This window comes from Elephas maximus, chromosome 22, assembly GCF_024166365.1.
Source record: "Elephas maximus indicus isolate mEleMax1 chromosome 22, mEleMax1 primary haplotype, whole genome shotgun sequence".
NCBI classification, from domain to species: domain Eukaryota; kingdom Metazoa; phylum Chordata; class Mammalia; order Proboscidea; family Elephantidae; genus Elephas; species Elephas maximus.
Window position 1 is genome coordinate 15,604,278 of NC_064840.1, and position 23,652 is coordinate 15,627,929.

The window sequence follows — 23,652 nt, forward strand, 5'->3', positions numbered from 1 at the left end:
AAGACCGAGGGGAGCGCGGCCGAGGGGGTGCGCGGGTGGGAGAGACGCCGCGGGGAGGGTGACGGGGGGAGCGGGAATGCGACCACAGGAGAAATGGGGGACGCCAGCTGACGGGGGGGCGGTGCTTACGGGGAAACGGGGGGCGGGGGCCGGGTAAAAACTGGAGTGAGGGGCTGGGGGTAGTGAGGGGAGGAACGGGCGGCTGGGTAAAAACCGGGGTGGTGGGGACGGAGGGGAGCTGAGGGGCAAACGGGGGACGCTGGGGCCGGGCAAAGACCAGGGGAAGGAGCGGAGCTGGGGGGCAACGGGGAACGGGCAAAAACCGGGGGGAGGAAGCTGAGGAAAAAACCGGGAGAAGAATGGGAACCGGGTGAAAACGGGGTTGCGAGGAGGAAGGAATAAATCGAATAAAAATGAGGACCTGAAGAGATTAGGGGTCGGGGAAAATGGGACACAAACGAAGGCTGAGGAGAGAATTTGGGAGAGACAAAACGGGGGGGGGGGGCAGGAAAACGGGAGCTGAGTACATATTAAAACGGGGTGGGGGAGGCGGTAGTAATGAGGCTGGAAAATGAAATCGAGGGCCTGAGGAGGAGGAAAGATCAGAGGTTAAGCGGGAACCCAGGTAGAAGACACCAACAGAGCAGCTGGGGATAACAGGGGGACCAGAGAAAGCCCGTGGGTTTTTTTGTTGTTTTTTTTTTAATGGGGAACAGATAGGCAAGCCCAGGGGAAAGGGCAAGGTCAAAACGGGTAGTGAAAAGGGAAGGTGAGAGATGAGGGGAGACGAAAAAGAGTGGGGTCCAGAAATTAGCAAGCAGGATAAACATGGGTAGGAACCCAGGAGGCCTGTAGTCACATGGGGCCCAGGAAAAAGGCGCTCAGGACCAGAGATACAGGAAAACAGGCAGAGGTAAAATGGGGAGCTTAGAAAACCGGGAGGAGGGGGGCTTGGGTTTAAAAAAAAAAATAAATGGGAAGTGTGGGGTTAAAAAAAAAAAAAAAAGGGAAATTGAGGTCAAGGTAGGAAATATCGACTTGGTTAAAAAGGAAATAAGTTTCAAATGCCACAAAAGAGCTAAGGAGTAGTGGGAAGGAAATGTGGAGGGAGTCTGGAGTGAAGAGAAAGGGAGGGGTGGGGGAAGAAAGAGGAATGACCTAAGAGAAGGGGAGGTTGTTTGAAGCTAAAGCTAAAAACTGAGGAAAAGCCATGGGCCTAGAGAAAAAAATAGGAATGGAATTGGACAACCTGCAGTTGGGGGGGTGAGGTGAGAAGTTGGTGGCAACTAAAATTAGCTGAGCCAAGTGAAGAACTTCAGAGCCACCCACTTCGGGAACTGGACTGCTAACAGAAATTGTCTTTTTGCAACACTTTATCAGTTCCATTATAACACCTACCCTAGCCCTTTAATGTTGGAAAGTGTGAAATCTGACCAAAAAAGTGGCATATGTTTAAGGATATGCAGGCATTTGGCACAAGGAGGAAAAAAATGGAAAAAAAAAAAAAAACAGTTTCTCAGAGGGATTAGGAAAGATGCAGATGAGTTAGAAGGTGTTAAGAGGGTCGGTACTGTCTACCAGTCATGGAAGATAATGAAAAGTTATTACCAATAAGAAACTGGTAGAAAAAAAAAAAGTCTTGGGCAAACTTGTTTTCCCAAATTTGTTGACTAATCAGGTCTAAATAAAGATCACTAAAGCATTTATTTAAAAATAACTTTATTCCATAATCTTAAAAAAAAATCCATATTATAACCTCAGAACTAATTTCTCCTGACCTCACCCTTCCAAATATGAAAATGTGGATAATGCAGACAGATCTGCTTATTTTTCTTTGCAGCAGTTCCTGGCCAGTCCCATGGTGAGAGATGGCAGTTGGCACTTATTGCATCATACAAATTTTACCCAGCAAGGAAGATTTTCCAGGTCTCGCTTGGTGCATGGGTTATGGAAATTTTTCCATCATGTGTTTTCCTGCTACAGTGATAGAGCCTGTATGTGCTTGTGAGGCTTGGAGCTAATATCAAAGCCACAGGATTGTGTGCCCCACACCCCCTCCTCTGATGGTCCACCAGGTTATAAGGAAAAGCGATGTCAGCTGTGATATCCTTGAAGTGTTTTATCTTAGTTCTGATAAGTAGATCTCTTGGTCTCCAGAGTTCACACCACAGGCAGATGAAATTTTTAAAAAGCAAAATGTAACCTGGACTTTGCCACCATCAGGACAAAGTTCTGTACCCCTCTGTCAACGTATCTATGATTATGGGGATGGATTGCCTTAAAAAAAAAAAGAAGAAGAAGAAGAGGTCCTAATTCTCTAAAAAGCCTTAAAACTCAAAGACCTCCAGTAGTGGGGCTCTTAAGCGACCTACCCATATTAATGTGCATACCAAGTCCAGAAATAAGTGATAGCAGCCACAGCTCAAGTGGTCAAAAAATGTGTAATTTACAGTGTTTTGGCACCAAGACCTTGAAGTTCCCATTTGCTAGTGGAAAAACCCTGCCTCAAATATTTCCTATCATCACGTGTGCGCACAGGAGAAGAGGAAGTTGTGGAAAGCATCCCAATGATCTTGCAAAATGTTCTCTGTGTCCCAGCTTGGTATTTTTTTTTTTTTCCTACATTTTGTTTTGTTTTTGAATATGGTTGCCTCTGTGTAGTAGACTCTCAAATTCAAGAATTTAGCCATGGAAGACTTTAAAGAGATTAACTCAGACTTCGGCGACTTCAGAAGCCACTGGTCCAAGAATCCCGTTCTGAAGCGACACTATCGTACAGTTAAGAGTGGTTAAGCACATGAGGTACCGTGGAGCAAAAGACCTGGCCCAACTACGAGAACTGCAATTCACAGCTATCCCTGAGGGGTGGAAATAGTAGCCAGCTCCTGAGCGCCCCAGAGTCTGAGCTGGGGACAGGACACCCACTGAGTGATTTACTCAGTTTAGTCCCTTCATCCAGGAAAATAACTTCCCCCAACGTCAGCTACAGGGTTACTCCAGATAACCAGCTTCTCATCCTCAGAGTCACGGGTATTAGAAAAAGAAAAGTTCTCTTTTAAGTCTGAGGTCTTGCCCATTACAGCAGACTATGCAACATTAAAGAGTGCAGATTCACATCAGATTTTCATGTTTAGCTCATATCGCTTGCACCCTTATAAGGTCCCTGCCATTTAAGATATTTTGGATAAAATCAGAAAGGAAAAAAAAACCTCTAATCTGTCCAAGGATCTGCTTGGAAGTATCAGCAGCCTAAACTCATTACACGTTATTTTCATTGGAAACTTGATCAGTGTAGTCCCATAATATCCCTAAGATGTAGGAAGGAAACAAGTTTTCCCACTTCGGAGATGGAGAAACCAAGGCCAGATGAACTGGTTTGTACAAGGACTCCTCCTCACGAGATAACTCTGGTACCAAACCTTTATCCTGCCTTTCACAGGAGAAGTCAAGACCAGGATAGGCTGAAAGCGAACAGTGCAGCAAAAGAGGCTTTTGTATAAATATGAAGCACTGCAAAATGTGAGGTTATCATGAAAGGCACTTCCTCTTATCGGCCCCTTATCTCTTTGAAAAGAACTGTATGTTCAGGGGAGCAAAAAATCATCAGGAGAGCTCTGAAAATGCCCTTGCCTGAAACCATTCTCCGAAGAATGAAAGGCACGTGGCGGTAACTCCTACAGTTAGCCTTTCTCCTCCCCTAGGAGAGGCAAAGAAGAAGATAATTAGTATCTACTGAGCGCCTGGCATCCGAAATGACCTCATTTGATCCTCACCACAGCCCCATAATGTAGGTATGATGTCACCCATTTTACAGATGAGGACATGGAAGCCCAGGGAGAGGTAACGCCACATATTCAAGCCCGCATAACAAGGAGCAGGGCCCAGACTCAAGTCCAGGTGGTTCCAGCTCCAAAGCTTGAGCCCAGCTGCCTTCCCCTGACCCGCAAAGGCAGCTGACGCTGCCTCACTTTTTCCAGGAAATTGACATTTGCCTGCTTCCTCGGCCACTGGCTCACCTGGGCAGTGATAGACGGCATTTTCCTATCACCCCACAATATACAGCTCTGTGCCAGGGCAGGCTGGTTACAAACCTGTGATAGTGGCAAAAGGCACTGAGACCGTGGGCTTTTGCCCACTCCTCCCTCCAAGTCAGCGTCTGCCACAGTAGGTGCACCTGGATCAAGCCAGGAGTCACAGCGTAAGTGACACCTCAGACGTTAACGCAGCCTTCCCCCACACACCGCATTCCCAAAGCTTTGTAACAGTCTTGAGAAGACTTAACAGCAAATCAAACCAATTAAAAAAAAAGGAAGGAAAGATGTGTGTGTTTTTCTTTTCTGCCGAGAGACCCAAACCATTGCTAAGGCAAGACCCCAGTTGGGGATGCAAGTCAAAGCCGGACGAAAAGCATATCTTCAACCTTGCTTTCCCAGCTTTTAGGAAAAGATAACGATGGACAGTCTTCTTCTTCAAACTGGCCTGTCTTCTTCGTGAACGATGCCACTCTGCAGCTCACTGCTGTCATCTGTATGGGGGGAAAACACAGTCAACTCTGAATGATCTCAAGGGAATGTGTTTCTGTTTCCACCATCAGTTTTCAATCATTTCAGTAATTTGTAATTCTTTACTGGAAAGCAGGACAATGAATAAGGAAGGCAGAAGAAGAATTGATGCCTTTGAATTACGGTGTTGGTGAAGAACGTTGAATAGACCATGGACTGCCAGAAAAATGAACAAATCTGTCTTGGCAGAAGTACACCCAGAATGCTCCTTAGAAGCAAGGATGACAAGACTTCATCTCAGGTACATTGAACATGTTATCAGGAGGGACCAGTCCCTGGAGAAGGACATCATGCTTGGTAAAGTAGAGGGTCAGCAAAAAAAGAGGAAGACCCTCAATGAGATGGATTGACACAGTGGCTGCAACAATGGGCTCAAATAGAGCAACGATTGTGAAGATGGCACAGGACCAGGCAGTGTTTCGTTCTGTTGTACCAGGGTCATTATGAGTGGGAACTGACTCAGCGGCACCTGATAACAACAACTGGAAAGAAGAGTGAACCACTCAATCAGATTTCACAGAGGAGCAGGTGGGGCGGGATAGGTATTCCTCCTTTTACCTGCTCCCTTTCAGAATCCTCATAGACTGGCTTGATGATTTCCATCCTTCATACTCTGGGATTGTGCCATTCCCCTCTGTCCTTTCTGCTTCTGCAAATACAACTGTCCTTAAAGTCTCACCTCACATCCCACCTTCTTCCACAAAGCATCTCTAGACCAAATTACCCCTCAAGGCTGTCATCTCTCTCTGAGGTCCTATAATTTTTAAATGCATCATTCATCAGGCAATTAATCAACTCCCTCCTTGCAACAGTTCCTCTACTGCTCTCTCTCAGCACTGTTTAAACATTGCTTGCGTTTTAATGTTCCCCCATGTTTTGGTCTGCTTGCCCTAACTGGTCTTGTGTTGCTCCTTGTTTGCAGACATTGTCTTTTTTCCCTCTACGTGCACTACCAATAAGGCCCCTGGATGGCACAAATGGTTTTCTCTCAGCTACTAGTCAAAAGGTTTGCAGTTCAGCCCCGCCCAGTGGTGCCACAGAAAACAGTCCTGGCAGTCCGCTTCCGTAAAGATTACAGCCAAGAAAACCCTAAGGAGCTCAGTTCTCTGTTACACCTGGGGTTGCCACGAGTCCGAATTGACTCAGTCAGCAACAGGTTTGGGTTTTTTTTGGTGTGTTTGTAACAATGCCAATATTGTGCCTTTCCCAGAGAAGTCCTCTGAGAAATGTGTCAGTTTAATTTTTGCATTGGTAATCGTCCTTCAGCTTCTCAGGTTCGAGATTAAACTTTAGCTAACTAGCTTTCCCAGCCTTTAAAAAAAGACAGAATCAGCTCTGGCAGGTTTCCTCCTGGGAGGCTCACCACAGCCCATCAGAGGGCTTTGAAGGGAAAACGAGCTTACCTTGGAGAGCCTGGAGCCCGTTCCCCATCTGTTCTGTGTTCCCGTTCACCAGTGCAGTCACTCGGTGAATGTGGCCGTGCTTGTGTGTTTCTTTTGGCAGCTCCTCCCTCTCGTTTTCTTCCTCCTCCTCCTCCTCCTCTTCTGCAGCATCTTCCTCTTCCTCCTCCTCTTCTTCCTCCTCTGAATCCACCAAAACCATGACATCACCCATGTCTTGCCCCCTAATTTCCAAAGGGGAAAAATAATCAAGAAGATAGCCAGCTTTTCTGCAAACTTCAGACCTCGCTGAATGGGAAACACTAGGTTTTTCTGCACCCTCTTTGGCAATATGGAAAATTCTTCATGCGTTCAACTTGGTTAAGTCACGAGATGATGGTGTGATGATATTCTCACAGAGATGCCAGCACAGGTTGCTACAGGGGATCATATCTTGTGCTTCTATTAATTCCTCCTCAGAAAGCACCCTCCCCTGCTCATCAGGGGGGTGTCGGTGTCCCAAGCACCCACCACTGCACTTCCCCTCACAGCACGTGCTCCTTTCCTGAAATGCCCTCAATTCCACTCCACTTGCTGAAATTTCTCCTCATCCTTTAAGCCCAGGTAAAATCCTCCCCCTCCCCTGAAGCCCTGAATGATGACTGTGTTTAGTCTGTGCCCAGCGGTTTAGCATTTAATTGCTCTCTGGTATACCGCTAGTTTTGCTTACCCAGCTAGACTGTACATTTCTTAAAGAAGAATGAATATGAATGGGAGCCAGCCACAGTCCTAGGAGCATTATGTTCTCATTTAATCCTCATAACCCCACCTGTGAGACAGAGGCTTAGAGAAGATCAGGCACTTTTCCATGGTCACAGGGCCTGGAAATGGCAGAGCTGAGATTTGAACCCACGTCCACTAATTGAAAAGCCTTGTCCCATTATGGCATGCTGCTGCCTCCGTGTGAGAAATAACCCTGGGAGATAAAAGACTAACCGGGAGAAACCCCATTCCCATTGGAATCGAGTCAATTCTGACTCATAGCGACACCATAGGACAGAGTAGAACTGCACTGGGAGAACAGCTCTCAAATGCAGGGCAGTAAATATTACCTTGTCTCTCGGAAGGCGGTCTCAGAATAATAATATTCCATCACAAGGAATACATAAAGAGAAATTATTTTTCCATAGAATCATACATAGAGAGGTGTTCTTTGCCCCCACCCAGAATCTCCTCAGAAAATGAAACACACAAGTTCCATCTAGTTACATGGCCCCTACTGGGGTGCTCCTTTGGGAGGGGCTTCTGGGCATGCTCAGACTAGTCTTCCAAAACATTTCTTATGACTTATTCTTTCTTTTAGCTCTTTTTAGGAAAATAAACTAAAATACATGCATGAACTTCTGGGCTCAATATGTACATATTATCTTTATGCCTCAGTGATGGACAAGCGATGAGCCCACCCTGTGGTGGTCTAATAGCTCATTAACCAAAAAAACCAAACCCACTGCCGTTGAGTCGATTCCGACTCATAGTGACCCAATAGAGCTGAGTAGAACTGCCCCACAGAGTTTCCAAGGAGCACCTAGCGGATTTGAACTGCCAACCGCTTGGTTAGCAGCTGTAGCAGTTAACCACTGTGCCACCAGTGTTTCCCCAATAGCTCATAGAGACTGAAAAATCAAGGTGAAGTTTATCATTGTAGAAAGAGCACAGACTTTGGAATCAATTAGACCTGGGCACTGCCACTTACTTCCTGGGTGAACTTGCAGAAATTACTTTATGTTGCTGAGCCTCTGTCTCCTTATCTGGAAATGGAAATGCCACCCCCCCCCCCAGAGAGCTTATGAAAGGGTTTGTAATTGTGCCTAATGAAGCCTCCAGTACAGTGGCTGGCACACGGTGGGTCCTTGGTGATAACTGTTATCATTGTTCTTATAATAGGAAACAGAACAGCAGTGAAGACAGATAATAGGAATGGGTTTGATTTGAGTCTTGGGAACACTCACCTGAAGGTGTTTCCTACTGAAGGGGGAAAGGAAAAAAAAAATTAATATCCAATAACATCCACTTCAGCATCACAAATGTTTTTTAATAAGTCTAACATTAACATAAGAATAACAAATGAGAACACTGACCCAACATCAAAAATGGCAGTGTCCATCAGCAGATGAATGGATAAACAAAAGGTGGCATATGAACAAATGGACCATTACTCAGCCATCAAAAGGAATGAAGTTCTGATACATGCTATGACATGGATGAACTTGAAAACATTATGTTGAATGAAATAAGCCAGACACAAAAGGACAAATATTGTATAATTCCACTTATATGGAATATCTAGAATAGGCATATTCATAGAGATGGAAAGTAGATTAGAGGTTACCAGGGGTTGAAGGGAGAAGAAATAGGGAATTACTAATGAGTATGGAGTTTCTATTTGGGGTGATGAAAAAGTTTTAGAAATAGATAATGGTAATTGTTGCACAAATTATGACTGTAATTAATGCCACTGAATTGTACTCTTAAAAATCGTTAAAATGGCAAATTTCATGTTATATATATTTTATCACAATGAAACCCCCTCCAACCCAAACAACCATTTCAATCTAACATGTACAAAAGAATGAGAAAACTGACCCAACATGAGAGATGACAAAGAGTGTTCAGGGATGGTACTTAGGAGCCCCATCACTGCACATTTTTACCCAGATGAAGTGTATAGAATGGGACTTCATAAAAGGGGCTTCATTCCCCCACCCACGCACTTTCAAGAATCCTGAAGGAGAAGCACAGGGGCCCAAGAAGCCCTACCTTTCCAGCACAACACAGGACTGTAATACAACAGAAGCCCTGAGATAATGGCCAGTCCTAGCAGAAGGAGGCTCACAATGGTTCCCACGATTCCTCCAACGTTGAAAGGTTCTGTAAAGACAAATCACACCATGTGATATGCACACAGCCCAGGATAGGACCACCTCCCTCATCTGCCCTGGGTCCAAGTCTTACCTTGGTTTCATGACCTTGAATAAGGTATATGACAAAAACAAGATAAATATCTCATCTCCCTAACTCAGACAGAGAGATTGTGGGGATCAAATGAAGCGTCCTATATGAAAAACACTGGAAAGCTAAAATCTCTACATGTCTACCACACATCAAGACTTTATAAAAAGTCACAGTAATTAAGAACGTGATTATTGGTGCCACAATAAACAGTTATCAATGCAACAGAACAGAGAGACCAGAAAGAGGCCCACACATAAAAGGGAACTTGATATACGACAGATTAGTGAGGAAAAGACAAACTATTCAATAAATGGTTCTGGGACACATGGTTATACAAATGGAAAAAAAAGAAACTTGATCCCTACCTCACACCATTCATAAAAATCAATTCCAGATGGATTAAATATAAAAGCAAAACATTAAAAATTTTAGAACAAAATATAGGAGAATATATTTGTAATCTTGGAACACGAAAGGATTTCTTAAGATACCAAAATTGCTAATTTTTTAAGAAAAGATTCATAAAATCAACTACATTAAAGTAAGAACATCTGGTAATCAAAAAAATACTATAAAGATAGAGAATAAGAAAACAAACTAAAAGGAGATATTTGCAACACATAAAACTTAAGAACTCCTACACATCTATAAGATAAAACTCACAAACCCAAATAAAATGTCAAAAAACAAAAAGTAAAAATGTTCAGGCTTCTAAGTAATTAGGTTCACAGTGGGATTCCGTTTTACACCTGCTATTTTGAAATTATGAACTTACAAATAAAATTTTGAGGCCTCGGGGGGGTCCAAGATGGCTGAATAGCCAGATGCTTCTGGAGATCCCTCTTAAAACAAAGACCCGAAAAATCAAGTGAAACGATTATATTTCTGACAAGCTAGGAGCCCTGAACATCAAAGACAAAGTCAGAAAACGGACTGAGTGGCAGGGAGAGAAAGAGATGGTTTAGAAGCAGAGAGGAGTTGCCAGACCTGAATAGCTGGGATCCCTGAGGAACCACTCCCAGGCACAGCTGCAGCAGGCTGGTAGTAGCGTTCGGCCACAGTTTCCTCAGGGAAAAGCAGCCAGCTGCACAGCCTACTCACACCTCCCGAACCACAGAAGAATGATGCTCTCAGCAAAATCTAAGTACTTGCATATATTTTACCGTGTCCCCTGCCCTAAAGCTGGCTTCAGTGGCTGTTCATTTCCCTGGGCCTGAGATAGGCCCATTTGAGTGCCCTGAGCCATGCTCCCAGACGTGGAGAAGGAATAAATTCACAACAGAGGGAAATGATAATTTGCCAGCTCCACTAACCTGGGGAGCTCAGGACAGAAGCAGCTCCCGTCCAGGCATAAACAGTCCATGGACTTTGAATACCTTTCCCCCTTGCATAGACCTGTGTGGGCCTATTTCAGGAGAGTAGGCCCTTGCTGGCAGACTGCAACGTTTAAGCTGTGTGATGGAGAGGCGGGTGTTTGATATTTGACACCCTTTGCCTATTAAACAGGGTCCTTACCTACCCACATCAGGGCCCTAAGGACTAGCGGCTCCACTTAGGTCACCCAGCCACCCACAACAGGGGCCCAAGGATAATTAGTACCTCCCAGTCCTCACAACCAAAAGCACTGGGTGCCCATGGCCTGACTGCAGAACCCACCCACCAGTATACTCTAGGGAACGGGAATGCACTTTCCCAGAGACACTCAGGGGACAGTTCTCAGCCCCCTGCCCTGTTGAGAACATGACCCCCTGCTACAACCAGATACCAGTACCAACACCAAACACCCCTGACCCTCTAAGACTGTAGGACAGAGCCTGTACCACATACTTGATGACTAGCTACCTGGACACCTGAGCTGAATCCACACAAGAAAAGTGAATGGACTCATAAGCTCATATACCTGATAACAGCTCTAGCCATCTGGTGACAGGACGTTAGAGATCCAAAGGCAAAAATAATCAAGCTAGCTCACTCAAGCAACCTATTTGGGCATATCAAAACAAAGCAAGAAAGTAGGATACAGTAAGCAAACATAAAATGAACTAATACAATATCTTATAGATGGCTCAGAAACAACAGTCAATATCAAGCCACATAAAGAAACAGACCATGATCGCTTAAACAGGCTCTCAAAACAGAGAATCAAAGGATCTTCTGGATGAAGGTGTCTTCCTGGAATTACCAGAAGCAGAATTCAAAAGATTAATATACAGAGTTCTTGAAGACATAAGAAAGGAGATCAGGCAATATGCAGAACAAGCCAAGGAACAAAGAGACAAAACAGTTGAAGAAATTAAAAAGGTTATTGAAGAACATAATGAAAAATTTAATAAGCTGCAAGAATCCAAATAAAGACAACAATCAGAAATTCAGAAGATTAACAATAAAATTACATAATTAGACAACTCAGTAGAAAGTCAGAGGAGCAGAATCAAGCAAGTGGAAGGCAGAATTGGGGACCTTGAAGATAAAGCACTTGGCACCAATATATCTGAAGAAAAATCAGATAAAAGAATTTTAAAAAATGAAGAAACCTTAAGAATCATGTGGGACTCTATCAAGAGCAATAACCTATGAGTGACTGGAGTACCAGAAGAGGGAGGGATAACAGAAAATACAGAAAGAATTGTTGAAGATTTGTTGGCAGAAAACTTCCCTGATATCGTAAAAGATGAGAAGATATCTATCCAAGATGCTCATTGAACTCCACATAAGATAGATTTTAAAAGAAAGTCACCAAGACATATTTTAATCGAACTTGCCAAAACCAAAGATAAAGAGAGAATTTTAAGAGCAGCTAGGGATAAAGGAAAGGTCACCTACAAAGGACAGTCAATAAACTCAGACTATTCGGCAGAAACCGTGCATGCAAGAAGGCAATGGGATGACTTATATAAAGCATTAAAGAAAAAAAATTGCTAGCCAAGAATCATATATGCAGCAAAACTGTCTCTCAAATATGAAGGTGAAATTAGGACATTTCCAGATAAACAGAAGTTTAGGGAATTTGTAAAAAAACAGACCAAAACTACAAGAAATACTAAGGGAAGTTCTTTAGTGAGAAAATCAATAATATCAGGTATCAACCCAAGACTAGAATACTGGGCAGGGCAATCAGATGTCAACCCAGATAGAGAAATCACAAAAATAAATCCAGATAAAAAAAATGCTCAAAACAGGGAAACAGTGATGTCACTATGTAAAAGAAGACAACATTAAAATAATAAAGAGGGACTAAGAAATGTAGTCACAGATCTTTCATATGGAGAGGAAGACAAGGTGATATAAAGAAATAAAAGTTAGGTTTTAACTTAGAAAAATAGGGGTAAATATTAAGGTAACCACAAAGGAGGCTAACTATCCTACTCATCAAAATAAAATACAAGGAAAAAAATAGAGACTCAGCAGAAACAAAAATGAAAAACAATGAAGAAAAGGAAAAGACAGTATATAAACTACTCACCACAAAAAATTAAGTGGGAAATAGAATCTGTCAACAACACACACACAAAAAAGGCATCAAAATGACAGCACTAAACTCATCAAAAAAAAAAAAAAAAACTCATACCTACCCATAATTACACTGAATGTAAATGGACTAAATGCACAGATAGACGAGACAGAGAGTGGCAGAATGGATTAAAAAATATATCTGTCTATATGCTGCCTACAAGAGACACACCTTAGACTTAGAGACACAAACAAACTAAAACTAAAAGGATGGAAAAAAATATATCCGGCAAACAACAATCAAAAAAGGGCGAGAGTGGCAATATTAATTTCTGACAAAATAGACTTTAACGTTAAATCCACCACAAGGGATAAGGTAGGACACTATACAATGATTAAAAGGACAATATACCAGGAGGCTATAACAATATTAAATATTTATACACCCAGTGATAGGACTGCAAGATACATAAAACAAACTCTAACAGCATTGAAACGTGAGATAGACAGCTCCACAATTATAGTGGGAGACTTCAACACACCACTTTCAGTGAAGGACAGGACATCCGGAAAGAAGCTCAATAAAGACACGGAAGATCTAAATGCCACAATCAACCAACTTGACCTCACAGACCTACAGAACACTCCACCCAACAGCAGCCAAGTATACTTTCTTTTCTAGTGCACATGGAACATTCTCTAGAATAGACGACATATTAGGTCATAAAGCTAGCCTTAGCAGAATCCAAAACATTGAAATATTACAAAGCATCTTCTCAGACCATAAGGCCATAAAAGTAGAAATCAGTAACAGAAAAAGCTGGGGAAAGAAATCAAACACTTGGAAACTGAACAATACCCTGCACAAAAAAGTCTGGGTTATAGAAGATATTAAGGATAGAATAAAGAAATTCATAGAATCCAATGAGGATGAAAACACTTCCCATCAGAACCTTTGGGACACAGCGAAAGCAGTGCCCAGAGGTCAATTTATATCAACAAATACACATATACGAAAAGAAGAAAGGGCTAAAATCAAAGAATTATCCCTACAACCTGAACAAATAGAGAGCAACAAAAGAAACCTTCGGGCACCAGAAGAAAGGAAATAATAAAAATTAGAGCAGAACTAAATGAAATAGAAAACAAAAACAACTGAAAGTGTTAATAAGACCAAAAGCTGGTTCTTTGAAAAAAATTAACAAAATCGATAAAACATTGGCCAAACTGACAAAAGAAAAACAGGAGAGGAAGCAAATAACCCAAATAAGAAATGAGATGGGCAATATTACAACAGACCTAACTGAAATTAAAAGAATCATATCAGATTACTATGAAAAATTGTACTCTAACAAATTTGAAAATCTAGAAGAAATGGATGAATTCCTAGAAACACACTACCTACCTAAACTAACACAAACAGAGGTAGATCCCACTAAACAGACCCATCACAAAAGAAAAGATTGAAAAGGTAATCAAAAAACTTCCAACAAAAAAAAAACCTGGCCCGGACGGCTTCACTGCAGAGTTCTACCAAACTTTCGGAGAAGAATTAACACCATTACTACTAAAGGTATTTCAGAACACAGAAAGGGATGGAATACTCCCAAACTCATTTTATGAAGCCAGCATATCCCTGAAACCAAAACCAGGTAAAGACACCACAAGAAAAAAAAATCACAGACCTATATCTCTCATGAGCTTAGATGCAAAAATCCTCAGCAAAAATCTAGCCAATAGAATTCAACAGCATATTAAAAAAATTATTCACCATGACCAAGTGGGATTCATACCAGGTATGCAGGGATTTTTTTTTTCTTTTTTTATGCAGGGATGGTTCAACATGAGAAAAACAGTGTAATCCACCATATAAATAAAACAAAAGACAAGAACCACATGATTTTATCAATCAATGCAGAAAAGACATTTGACAAAGTTCGACATCCATTCATGATAAAAACTCTCAGTAAGATAGGAATAGAAGGAAAATTCCTCAACATAATAAAGGGCATTTATACAAAGCCAACATCATCCTAAATGGAGAGAGTCTGAAAGCATTCCCCTTGAGTTTGGGAACCAGACAAGGCTGCCCTTTATCACCACTCTTATTCAACATTATGCTGGAGGCCCTAGCCAGCGCAATTAGGCTAGATAAAGAAATAAAGGACAGCCAGATTGCGAAGGAAGAAGCAAAAGTATCTCTATATTTGCAGATGACATGATCTTATACACAGAAATCCCTAAGGAATTCTCAAGAAAACTACTGAAACTAATAAAAGAGTTCAGCAGAGCATCTGGATACAAGATAAACATACCAAAATCAGTTGGATTCCTCTACACTAACAAAAAGAACACTGAAGAGGAAATCACTAAATCAATATCATTCACAATAGCCGCCAAGAAGATAAAGTACCAAGGAATAAATCTTACCCAAGATGTAAAAGACCTACACAAAGAAAACCACAAGACACTACTGCAAGAAACCAAGAGACCTACATAAATGGAAAAACATACCTTGCTCATGGATAGGAAGGCTTAACATTGTAAAAATGTCTATTCTACCAAAAGCCAGTGCGATTCTGATCCAAATTTCAACAACATTTTTTAATGAGATGGAGAAGCAAATCACCAACTTCATATGGAAGGGAAAGAGGGCCCGAATAAGCAAAGCATTACTGAAAAAGAAGAACAAAATGAGAGGCCTCTACCTGATTTTGGAACCTATTATACTATCACAGTAGTCAAAACAGCCTGGTACTGGTACAACAACAGATACATAGACCAATGGAACAGAATTGAGAATCCAGACATACACCCATCCACATATGAGCAGTTGATATTTGACAAAGGCCCAAAGTCAGTTAAATGGGGAAAAGACAAGCTTTTTAACAAATGGTGCTGGCATAACTGGATATCCATCCGCAAAAAAATGAAACAAGACCCATACTTCACGCCATGCACAAAAACTAACTCAAAATGGATCAGAGAACTAAATATAAAATCTAAAACAATAAAGACCATGGAAGAAAAAATAGGGACAAAGCTAGGAGCCCTAATACATGGCATAAACAGTATACAAAACATTACTAACAGTGCAGAAGACAAACTAGATAATTGAGAGCTCCTAAAAATCAAACACCTACGCTCATCCAAAGACTTCACCAAAAGAGTAAAAAGATTACCTACAGACTGGGAAAAAGTTTTTAGCTATGACATTTCTGATCAGCACCTGATCTCTAAAATCTACATGATACTACAAAAATTCAACTACAAAAAGGCAAATAACCCAATTAAAAAATGGGCAAAGGATATGAACAGGCACTTCACGAAAGAAGACATTCAGGCGGCGAACAGATACATGAGGAAATGCTCATGATCATTAGCCATCAGAGAAATGCAGATCAAAACTATAATGAGATTCCATCTCACTCCAACAAGGATGGCAATAATCCAAAAAACACAAAATAATAAATGTTAGAGAGGTTGTGGACAGACAGAACACTTCTACACTGCTGGTGGGAATGTAAAATGGTACAACCACTTTGGAAATCAATTTGGCGCTTCCTTAAAAGGCTAGAAATAGAACTACCATACGATCCAGCAATCCCACTCCTTGGAATATATCCTAGAGAAATAAGAGCCTTTACATGAACAGATATATGCACACCCATGATCACTGCAGCACTGTTTACAACAGCAAAAAGATGGAAGCAACCAAGGTGCCCATCAACAGATGAATGGATAAATAAATTACGGTATATTCACACCATGGAATACTACGCATCGATGAAGAACAATGATGAAACCATGAAACATTTCATAACATGGAGGAATCTGAAAGGCATTATGCTGAGTGAAATTAGTCAGTTGTAAAAGGACAAATATTGTATAAGACCACTATTTTAAGAACTCAAGAAATAGTTTAAACAGAGAAGAAAATATTCTTTTATAGTTACGAGAGTGGGGAGGGAGGGAGAGGGGTTCTCACTAATTAGATAGTAGATAAGACCTATTTTAGGTGAAGGGAAAGACAACACAAAATATAGGAGAGGTCAGCACAACTGGACTAAGCCAAAAGCAACGAAGTCTCCTGAATAAACTGAATGCTTTGAAGGCCAGCGTAGCAGGGCAGGGGTTTGGGGACCATGGTTTCAGGGGACATCTAAGTCAATTGACATAATAAAATCTGTTAAGATAACATTCTGCATCCCACTTTGGAGAGTGGCGTCTGGGGTGTTAAACGCTAGCAAGCAGCCATCTAAGGTGCATCAATTGGTCTCAACCCACCTGGAGCAAAGGAAAATGAAGAACACCAAAGACACAAGGTAATTATGAGCCCAAGAGACAGAAAGAAAGGTCCACATAAACCAGAGAATACATCAGCCTAAGACCAGAAGAACTAGATGGTGCCCAGCTACAACCAATGACTGCTCTGATAGAGAACACAACAGACAACCCCAAGGGAGCAGGAGAGCAGGGGGATGCAGACCCCAAATTCTCATAAAAAGACCAGACTTAATGGTCTGACTGAGAGTAGAAGGACCCTGGTGGTCATGGTCCCCAGACCTTCTGTTAGCCCAAGACAGGAACCATTCCCAAAGCCAAGTCTTCAGACAGGGATTGGACTGGACAATGGGATAGAAAATGATACTGGTGAAGAGCGAGCTTCTTGGATCAAAGAGACTATGTGGGCATCTCCTGTCTGGAGGGGAGATGGGAGGGCAGAGGGGGTCAGAAGCTGGCCGAATGGACTAGAAAAGAGAACCTGGAGGGAATGTGTGTACTGTCTCATTAGGGGGAGAGCAATTAGGAGTATATATATAGCAAGGTGTGTATAAATTTTTGTATGAGAGACTGACTTGATTTGTAAACTTTCACTTAAAACATAATAAAAATTAGAAAAAAAAATGATAAGGCCTACTGGTGAAAATGTGGATTAACCCCAGAACTCATTCTGCTGGCAAAAATGGAAACTGATGCAACCGCTTTTGAAAATAATTTGGAGTTCTCTCACAAAAATGCACGTCCTATAATTCATTATTTCTACTCCTTGTACATATCCTAGAGGAACATTTGCTTATGGATCTAGAACTAGGTAAAAATGACAGCCACAGAAACACTGTTCATCGTAATAAAAAATCAGAAAGAACCCCAAATGTCCAATACCAGGAAAACGAACGACTTAATTGCGGAAGAGTGAAACAATGGCAAATTATATAGGAGGGAATAGGTATGAAATACAATTACACACATCATCATGAATAAATCCTAGAAACAAAATGTGGAGTGACAAGCAAAAGGAAGAAGACTAAATATGTAGGGTAACAATATTTTTTAAAACTCAAAAACAAAAATAATACACCAGTTAGAAATGAATATATATGTAGTAAAAAAAAATTAAATAAATACTGGGCAGTAAAAACACGAAATTCAGGATAGGGTCCTCTCATCCCAGGATGAAAATGGGAAGGGGTCTACGTGTAGGATTGCCAGATCAAATACAGATAAACAATGAATAATTTTTTCCTAAAAGTATGTCCCACACAATATTAAAGACGTATAAATAGATAGCTACTGTCAACTTGACTCCAACTCACGGCAACCTTATACACAACAGAAACGAATGTTGCCCCGTCCTCTGCCATCCTCACAACTGCAGGCACGTTCCAGTTCATGTGTATGGCTACTGTGCCAACCCATCTCACTGATGGTCTCCTTGCCCCCTTGAAGCTAGACCCTCTACCTCACCAACCGTGATGTCCTCCTCCAGTGACTCTTCTGTCCTGATGACATGTCAGAGCAAGCAAAGGTCAGACGATATTCTGTTGCGATCAATAAGGATTTCATTGGCCAATTTTTGGAAGTAGATCACCAGGCCTTTCTTCCTAGTCTGTCTAGCTCCACTGACACCTGTCCACCATGGGTGACTCTGATGGTATTTGGAATACTAGTGGCAAAGCTTCCAGCATCGTAACAACATGCAAGCCATCACAGGACAACAAACTGACAGACGGGAGGTAGATTTGAGACATACTTAATCTAAAAAAATATTCAGTGACTTTCTGAGCTTCAAATTTAAATGAGCATCCAGTTTTACTGTTTTGTTTTTGTTTCTAAATCTAGCTAACCTACCTACAGGTAACTTCAGTGATGTTGGCTCCATGCTTTATCTTAAGTGGGATGGCAGTTTCTTGGATATTCATTTTGCTATTATGCTTCACAATTTAAATATACTGTATATATTTAGTATGTAAAAGACATCAATAATTTTTTTGCTCCCAAAGCAAATGTTAAGGAGCCCTGATGGTGCAGTGGTTAAGTGCTCAGCTGCTAACTGAAAGACCAGCGGTTCAGACCCACCAGCCACTCCACAGGAGAAAGAAGTGGCAGTCTCCTACCGTCAAGATTGCAGCCTTGTTCTACATTCTACTTTGGTGAGTCGCATTTGGGGTCTTAAAAGCTTGTGAACAGCATCTAAGATACTCCACTGGCCCCACCCTATCTGGAGCAAGGGAGAATGAAGAAAATCAAAACAAAAGAGAAAGATCAGTCCAAAGGGCTAACGGAACACAACTACCACAGCCTTCACCAGACTGCGTCCAGCACAACTAGATGGTACCTGGCTACCACCACCAACTGCTCTGACAGGGATCACAATAGAGGGTTCCGGACAGTGCTGGGGATAAATGTAGAACAAAATTCTAACTCACAAAAAAAGATCAAACTTACTGGTCTGACAGAGACTGGAGAAACCCTGAGAGTATGGCCCGCGGACACTCTTTCAATGCAGTACTGAAGTCACTCATGAGTTTCACCCTTCAGCCAAAGATTAGACAGCCCCATAAAACAAACAATAATACACATAGCTCAACCATGTACACGAAACTAAATGGGCACACCAGCCCAAGGGCAAGTATGAGAAGGCAAGAGGGGACAGGAAAGCTAGACAAATGGAAATGGGGAACCGAAGGTCAAGAAGGGGAGAGTGTTGACATGTCACGGAGTTGGCAACCAATGTCACAAAGCAATATGTATATTAATTTATTAATTGTTTAATGAGAAACTGATTTGCTCTGTAAGCCTTTATCTAAAGACAAAAAAAGTTGCAACCTGGGAAATCCTATGGGGTAGTCCTGCCTTGTCCTACACTGTCACCATGAGTTGGAATTGACTCAATGGTAATGGGTTTGTTTCGTTTTGGTTTTGGTTTTAAGCAAATGTTAGAGGTTTAGAATTGAACAGTAATTTTTCCTAGTCACCTCATGAAGCTATAGTCAAGCAGGCACGCCCTCTTCCAGTTGGCAGTGCCCATATGTAGGAAAGCCCCAGGCTTTTGCATGCTGGTGCCAGGCCCTCTGAAGCCATCAAACTTCCTCCATTGGGGCCACTTTCATTACCCACCTTTCACGCTGAGCCAGATGTCCACCTCCCTCACACCCACGGGGTTCTCAGCCCGGCAAACATAGTAGCCATCATCCAGGTGCTGGGAGCAGTTGCGGATGGTGAGGGTGGAGCTCTGGTCATCCTGGTTGATGAGATAGTGCTCATTGGGCTGAATGATTGCCTCAGGCTGAGTGAGGTTCCTCAGCCACAGTATCTTGGCAGGAGGGTAGGCACCAGACACTTGGCAGGTGAGCGTCACGTTGCCCCCGACAAAGCAAGTCTTCATGGGATTAGAGAGCAGGGAGGGACTTCCTGGAGATCAGAAGGAGAAAGTCAAAAAAGACAAATTTTTAATGTGATTCAAGCTGTGGCCTGAGATATTCAAGAATATGGTTTCCTTCCTCACGAAACAACTGCAGGAATTTTTGCACCACACATGGCCTCACAGAATAATGAAAGTTAACATTTATTGTACTATAGGCTGTTATACATATCAACCCAATTCATTCTCACGACAATCCTGTTATGATACCTGTTCTTCATATGAGAACACTGAGGCATGGAGAAGTAACATGCTCAAAGTTACACAGATTAGTTAAGTGGTGTTAGGGAGAGTACTAGCTTGTCCAGAACTCAGGAGGTTCCTGGGCCAGGGGGCTAAACCCAGGAATGTTCCAAGCCAACTAGCATTTGAAGACGCTACACTGCTGGCTTGAAGATGGAGGAAGTGGGCACGAACCAAAGAATTCAGGTAGTTTTTGGAAGCTGGAAAAGGCATAGAAATGGGTTCGCTCCTAGACCCTCCAGGAGAAACACAGCTCTGCTGACCCATTTTGGACTTCTGACCCCAGAAACGTAAGATAATACATTCGTGTTGTTTTCAGTCACTAAGTTTACGGTAGTTTGTTACAACAGCAATAAGAAACTAATACACCCAGCAATTATACTCCTAAGTATCTACCCAAGAGAAATGAAAACATACGTCTACACAAAAACAGGTACGTGGATATTCATAGCAGCTTTATTTGTAATAGCTAAAAACTGGAAATCTAAATGTTCTTCAACTGGTAAATAGATAAACGAAATGAATATCTACACAATCTAATACTATTCAGCAATAAAAAAGAACTATTGATAAAATCTACAAAGTAGATGAACCTCAATATTATGCTCAAGCCAGACACAAAAGACCACATACTGTATGATTCCATTCATATGAAATGTCCAGAAAAGGCAAATCAAGAAAGACAGAAACCAGATTAATGGTTTCCTGAGGCTGAGGGTAGGAATGGGGATTGACTACAAAAGGACACAAGGAACGTTTTGGGGTGATGGAAATGTTCTAAAACTGGATTGTGGTGATTGTTGAACAACTCTATAAATTTACTAGACTTTGGCCCTTTCTTCTTTTTTGGATGTGTGCATTTATTGCTATATATTGACCTCTGGGCACTGCTTTTGCTGTGTCCCAAAGGTTATGGTAGGACCTGTTTTCATTATCATTTGATTCTGTGAATTTCTTTATTCCGTCCTTAATTTCTTCCATCAGCTAGTACTTTTTGAGCAAGTGTTCAGTTTTCATGTGTTTGGATTTTTTTTTTCTTTGCTTTTTCTGTTATTGATTTCTACTTTTATGGCTTTACAGTCAGAAAAGATGCTTTGTAATATTTTGATGTTTCGGATTCTGCTTAGGCTTGCTTTGTGGCCTAATATGTGGTTTTTCTGGATGTGGTCTATGCTGGAGACTGTCACATGTATGCTGGAAAAGAAAGTGTATTTGGTTGCTGTTGGATGGAATATTCTGTATATATCTATGACATCAAGTTGGTTGACTGTGGAATTTATATCCTCTGCATCTTTATCGAGCTTCTTTCTGGATGTTCTGACCTCCACCAAAAGCGGTGTGTTGAAGTCTCCTACTATTAATGTGGAGCTGTCTATTTCTCTTTTCAATGCTGTTAGAGTTTGTTTTATATATTTTGGGGCCCTGTCGTTGGGTGTATAAATATTTATTATGGTTATGTCCTCCTGGTGTATTGACCCTTTAATCATTATATAGTGTCCTTCCTTATTCTTTGCGGTGGATTTTGCTTTAAAGCCTATTTTGTAAGAGATTAATATTGCCACTCCTGCTCTTTTTTGATTGTTGTTTGCTTGATATATTTTTTTCTATCCTTTGAGTTTTAGTTTGTGTCTCTGAGTCTAAGGTGTCTCCTGTAGGCGGCATACAGATAGATCATGTTTTTTATCCATTCTGCCACTCTCTGTCTCTTTATTGGTACATTTAGTCCGTTTACATTCAGTGTAATTACGGATAGGTATGAGTTTAGTGCTATCATTTTGATGCCTTTTTTTGTATGTTGTTGACAGTTTCTTTTTTCCACTTAATTTTCTGTGCTGAGACATTTTTCTTTATGCATTTCCTTTTCATCTTTTTCATTGTTGTTGATTTTGTATCTGGAGTCTTTGTTTTCCTTGTTTTTTATTTTGATGTGTAAGGCTGTTAGTTTCCTTGTGCTTAATATTTACCTCCATTTTTCTAAGTTTAAACCCATCTTTTATTTCTTGATATCTCCTTGACTTCCTTTCTATGACTACATTATTCGGTTCCTCTTTTTTGTTTTAAGTTGTCGTCTTTTACATATTGACGTCTCTTCTATAAATTTACTAGAAATCACTGAATTGTATACTTAAAATGGGTAAATTTTATGATATGTAAATTATACTTTGATAAAGCTGTTAAAAAGCTGTATGTATTGTGCATAATACCAAAACATGGAACAGCGAGAAGGGGCAAATCCACAGAGATGGAAACAGATTAGTGCTTTCTAGGAAACTGCGAGAGAAGGGAATGGAGAGACTTAATAGGTACGGGGTTTCTTTGGGGGGTGATGGAAATATTCTCGAATTAGATAGTGGTGATAACTGTACAACACTGTGAATATACTGAAAACCACTGAATTGTATGCTTCAAGATGGTTGAATTTTATGTTATGCAAGTTATATCTGAATTTTTAAAAATTACAAAAACCAGGTGGCAGGTCAGATTTAACCTACAGGCCATAGTTTGCTGACCCCTGTCCTAGCACAGAAAGCAAGTCTTGGTTTTCTCTGATGCCCAAAGCCTGGCAGAGGACCTAACACAGAAGGGACACTTTCTGAGGACATGTTTGCTGAATGAGTCAGTGGGAAGAGTCAACCATTGAGCTGACACCTGTCTGGGAAAATAAGTACCTGGCATAACAGGGCTCACTTCTCATGTGCCAGCTCTCCATGGCTGTAGTCTGAGGGTTATACAGATACACTGTGAGGAAAATCCTCACTATGGCCCACAAAGCCTGACACACTCTGGTCCCTGCCTACCTGCAAGCCTCACCTGTACCTCATGCACTGTCCTTCTCTTGGTTCCTCTAACACTCCAAGCTTGTTTCCACCTGAGGGATATTCCACCCACAGCTCTTCACCTGGCCAACTCTTTCTCATCCTTCAGGTCTCAGCTCAAAATATTACCACCTCAAGGAGACCTTTCCTGCCACCCTGGGAAAGTGGCCCTCTCCTATAACAGACCCACTTTTACACACATTTTATTTTCCTCATAATTATTATCTCAACTGATCGTACTTGTTTTTGTACTTTCTGTCTTCTTCCTACCTCCACCCCACCCAGAAGAACTTAAGCTCTGTGAAAGTGGAATGGTGGTTTTAAAAATATGTCCAGAAATTCTTTGACACTCCTCCCTTCAAAGAGTGGAGTCTGATCTTTCCAGCCCCACTTGAGTATGGGGTGGACTTAGTGACTCACTTCCAAAAGAATCTAGCATACATGATGTCAAGTGATGCCTGAGGCTAGGTCAAAAAAAGGATCAC

General features: G+C 41.5%; 1 protein-coding gene across 2 annotated transcripts in view; it reads right to left on the reverse strand.

The window, feature by feature from the left end:
- Positions 1 to 1,727: 1,727 nt before the first annotated feature.
- Positions 1,728 to 23,652, reverse strand: part of VSIG10 (V-set and immunoglobulin domain containing 10) — a 49,288-nt gene continuing 27,363 nt past the window's right edge. Inside the window, exons 5-10 of one of the 2 annotated variants that reach the window (XM_049865554.1) lie at positions 19,805 to 20,098; positions 8,759 to 8,869; positions 7,951 to 7,966; positions 5,966 to 6,186; positions 5,121 to 5,211; positions 4,463 to 4,525 (exon numbers count right to left, since the gene is read on the reverse strand). In XM_049865554.1, the coding sequence (XP_049721511.1) occupies positions 4,522 to 4,525; positions 5,121 to 5,211; positions 5,966 to 6,186; positions 7,951 to 7,966; positions 8,759 to 8,869; positions 19,805 to 20,098 (737 nt within the window). In that variant the 3' untranslated portion in view covers positions 4,463 to 4,521. Of the gene's footprint in view, positions 4,526 to 5,120; positions 5,212 to 5,965; positions 6,187 to 7,950; positions 7,967 to 8,758; positions 8,870 to 19,804; positions 20,099 to 23,652 lie in introns of both variants that reach the window. The other variant, XM_049865555.1, reaches the window with a different exon arrangement.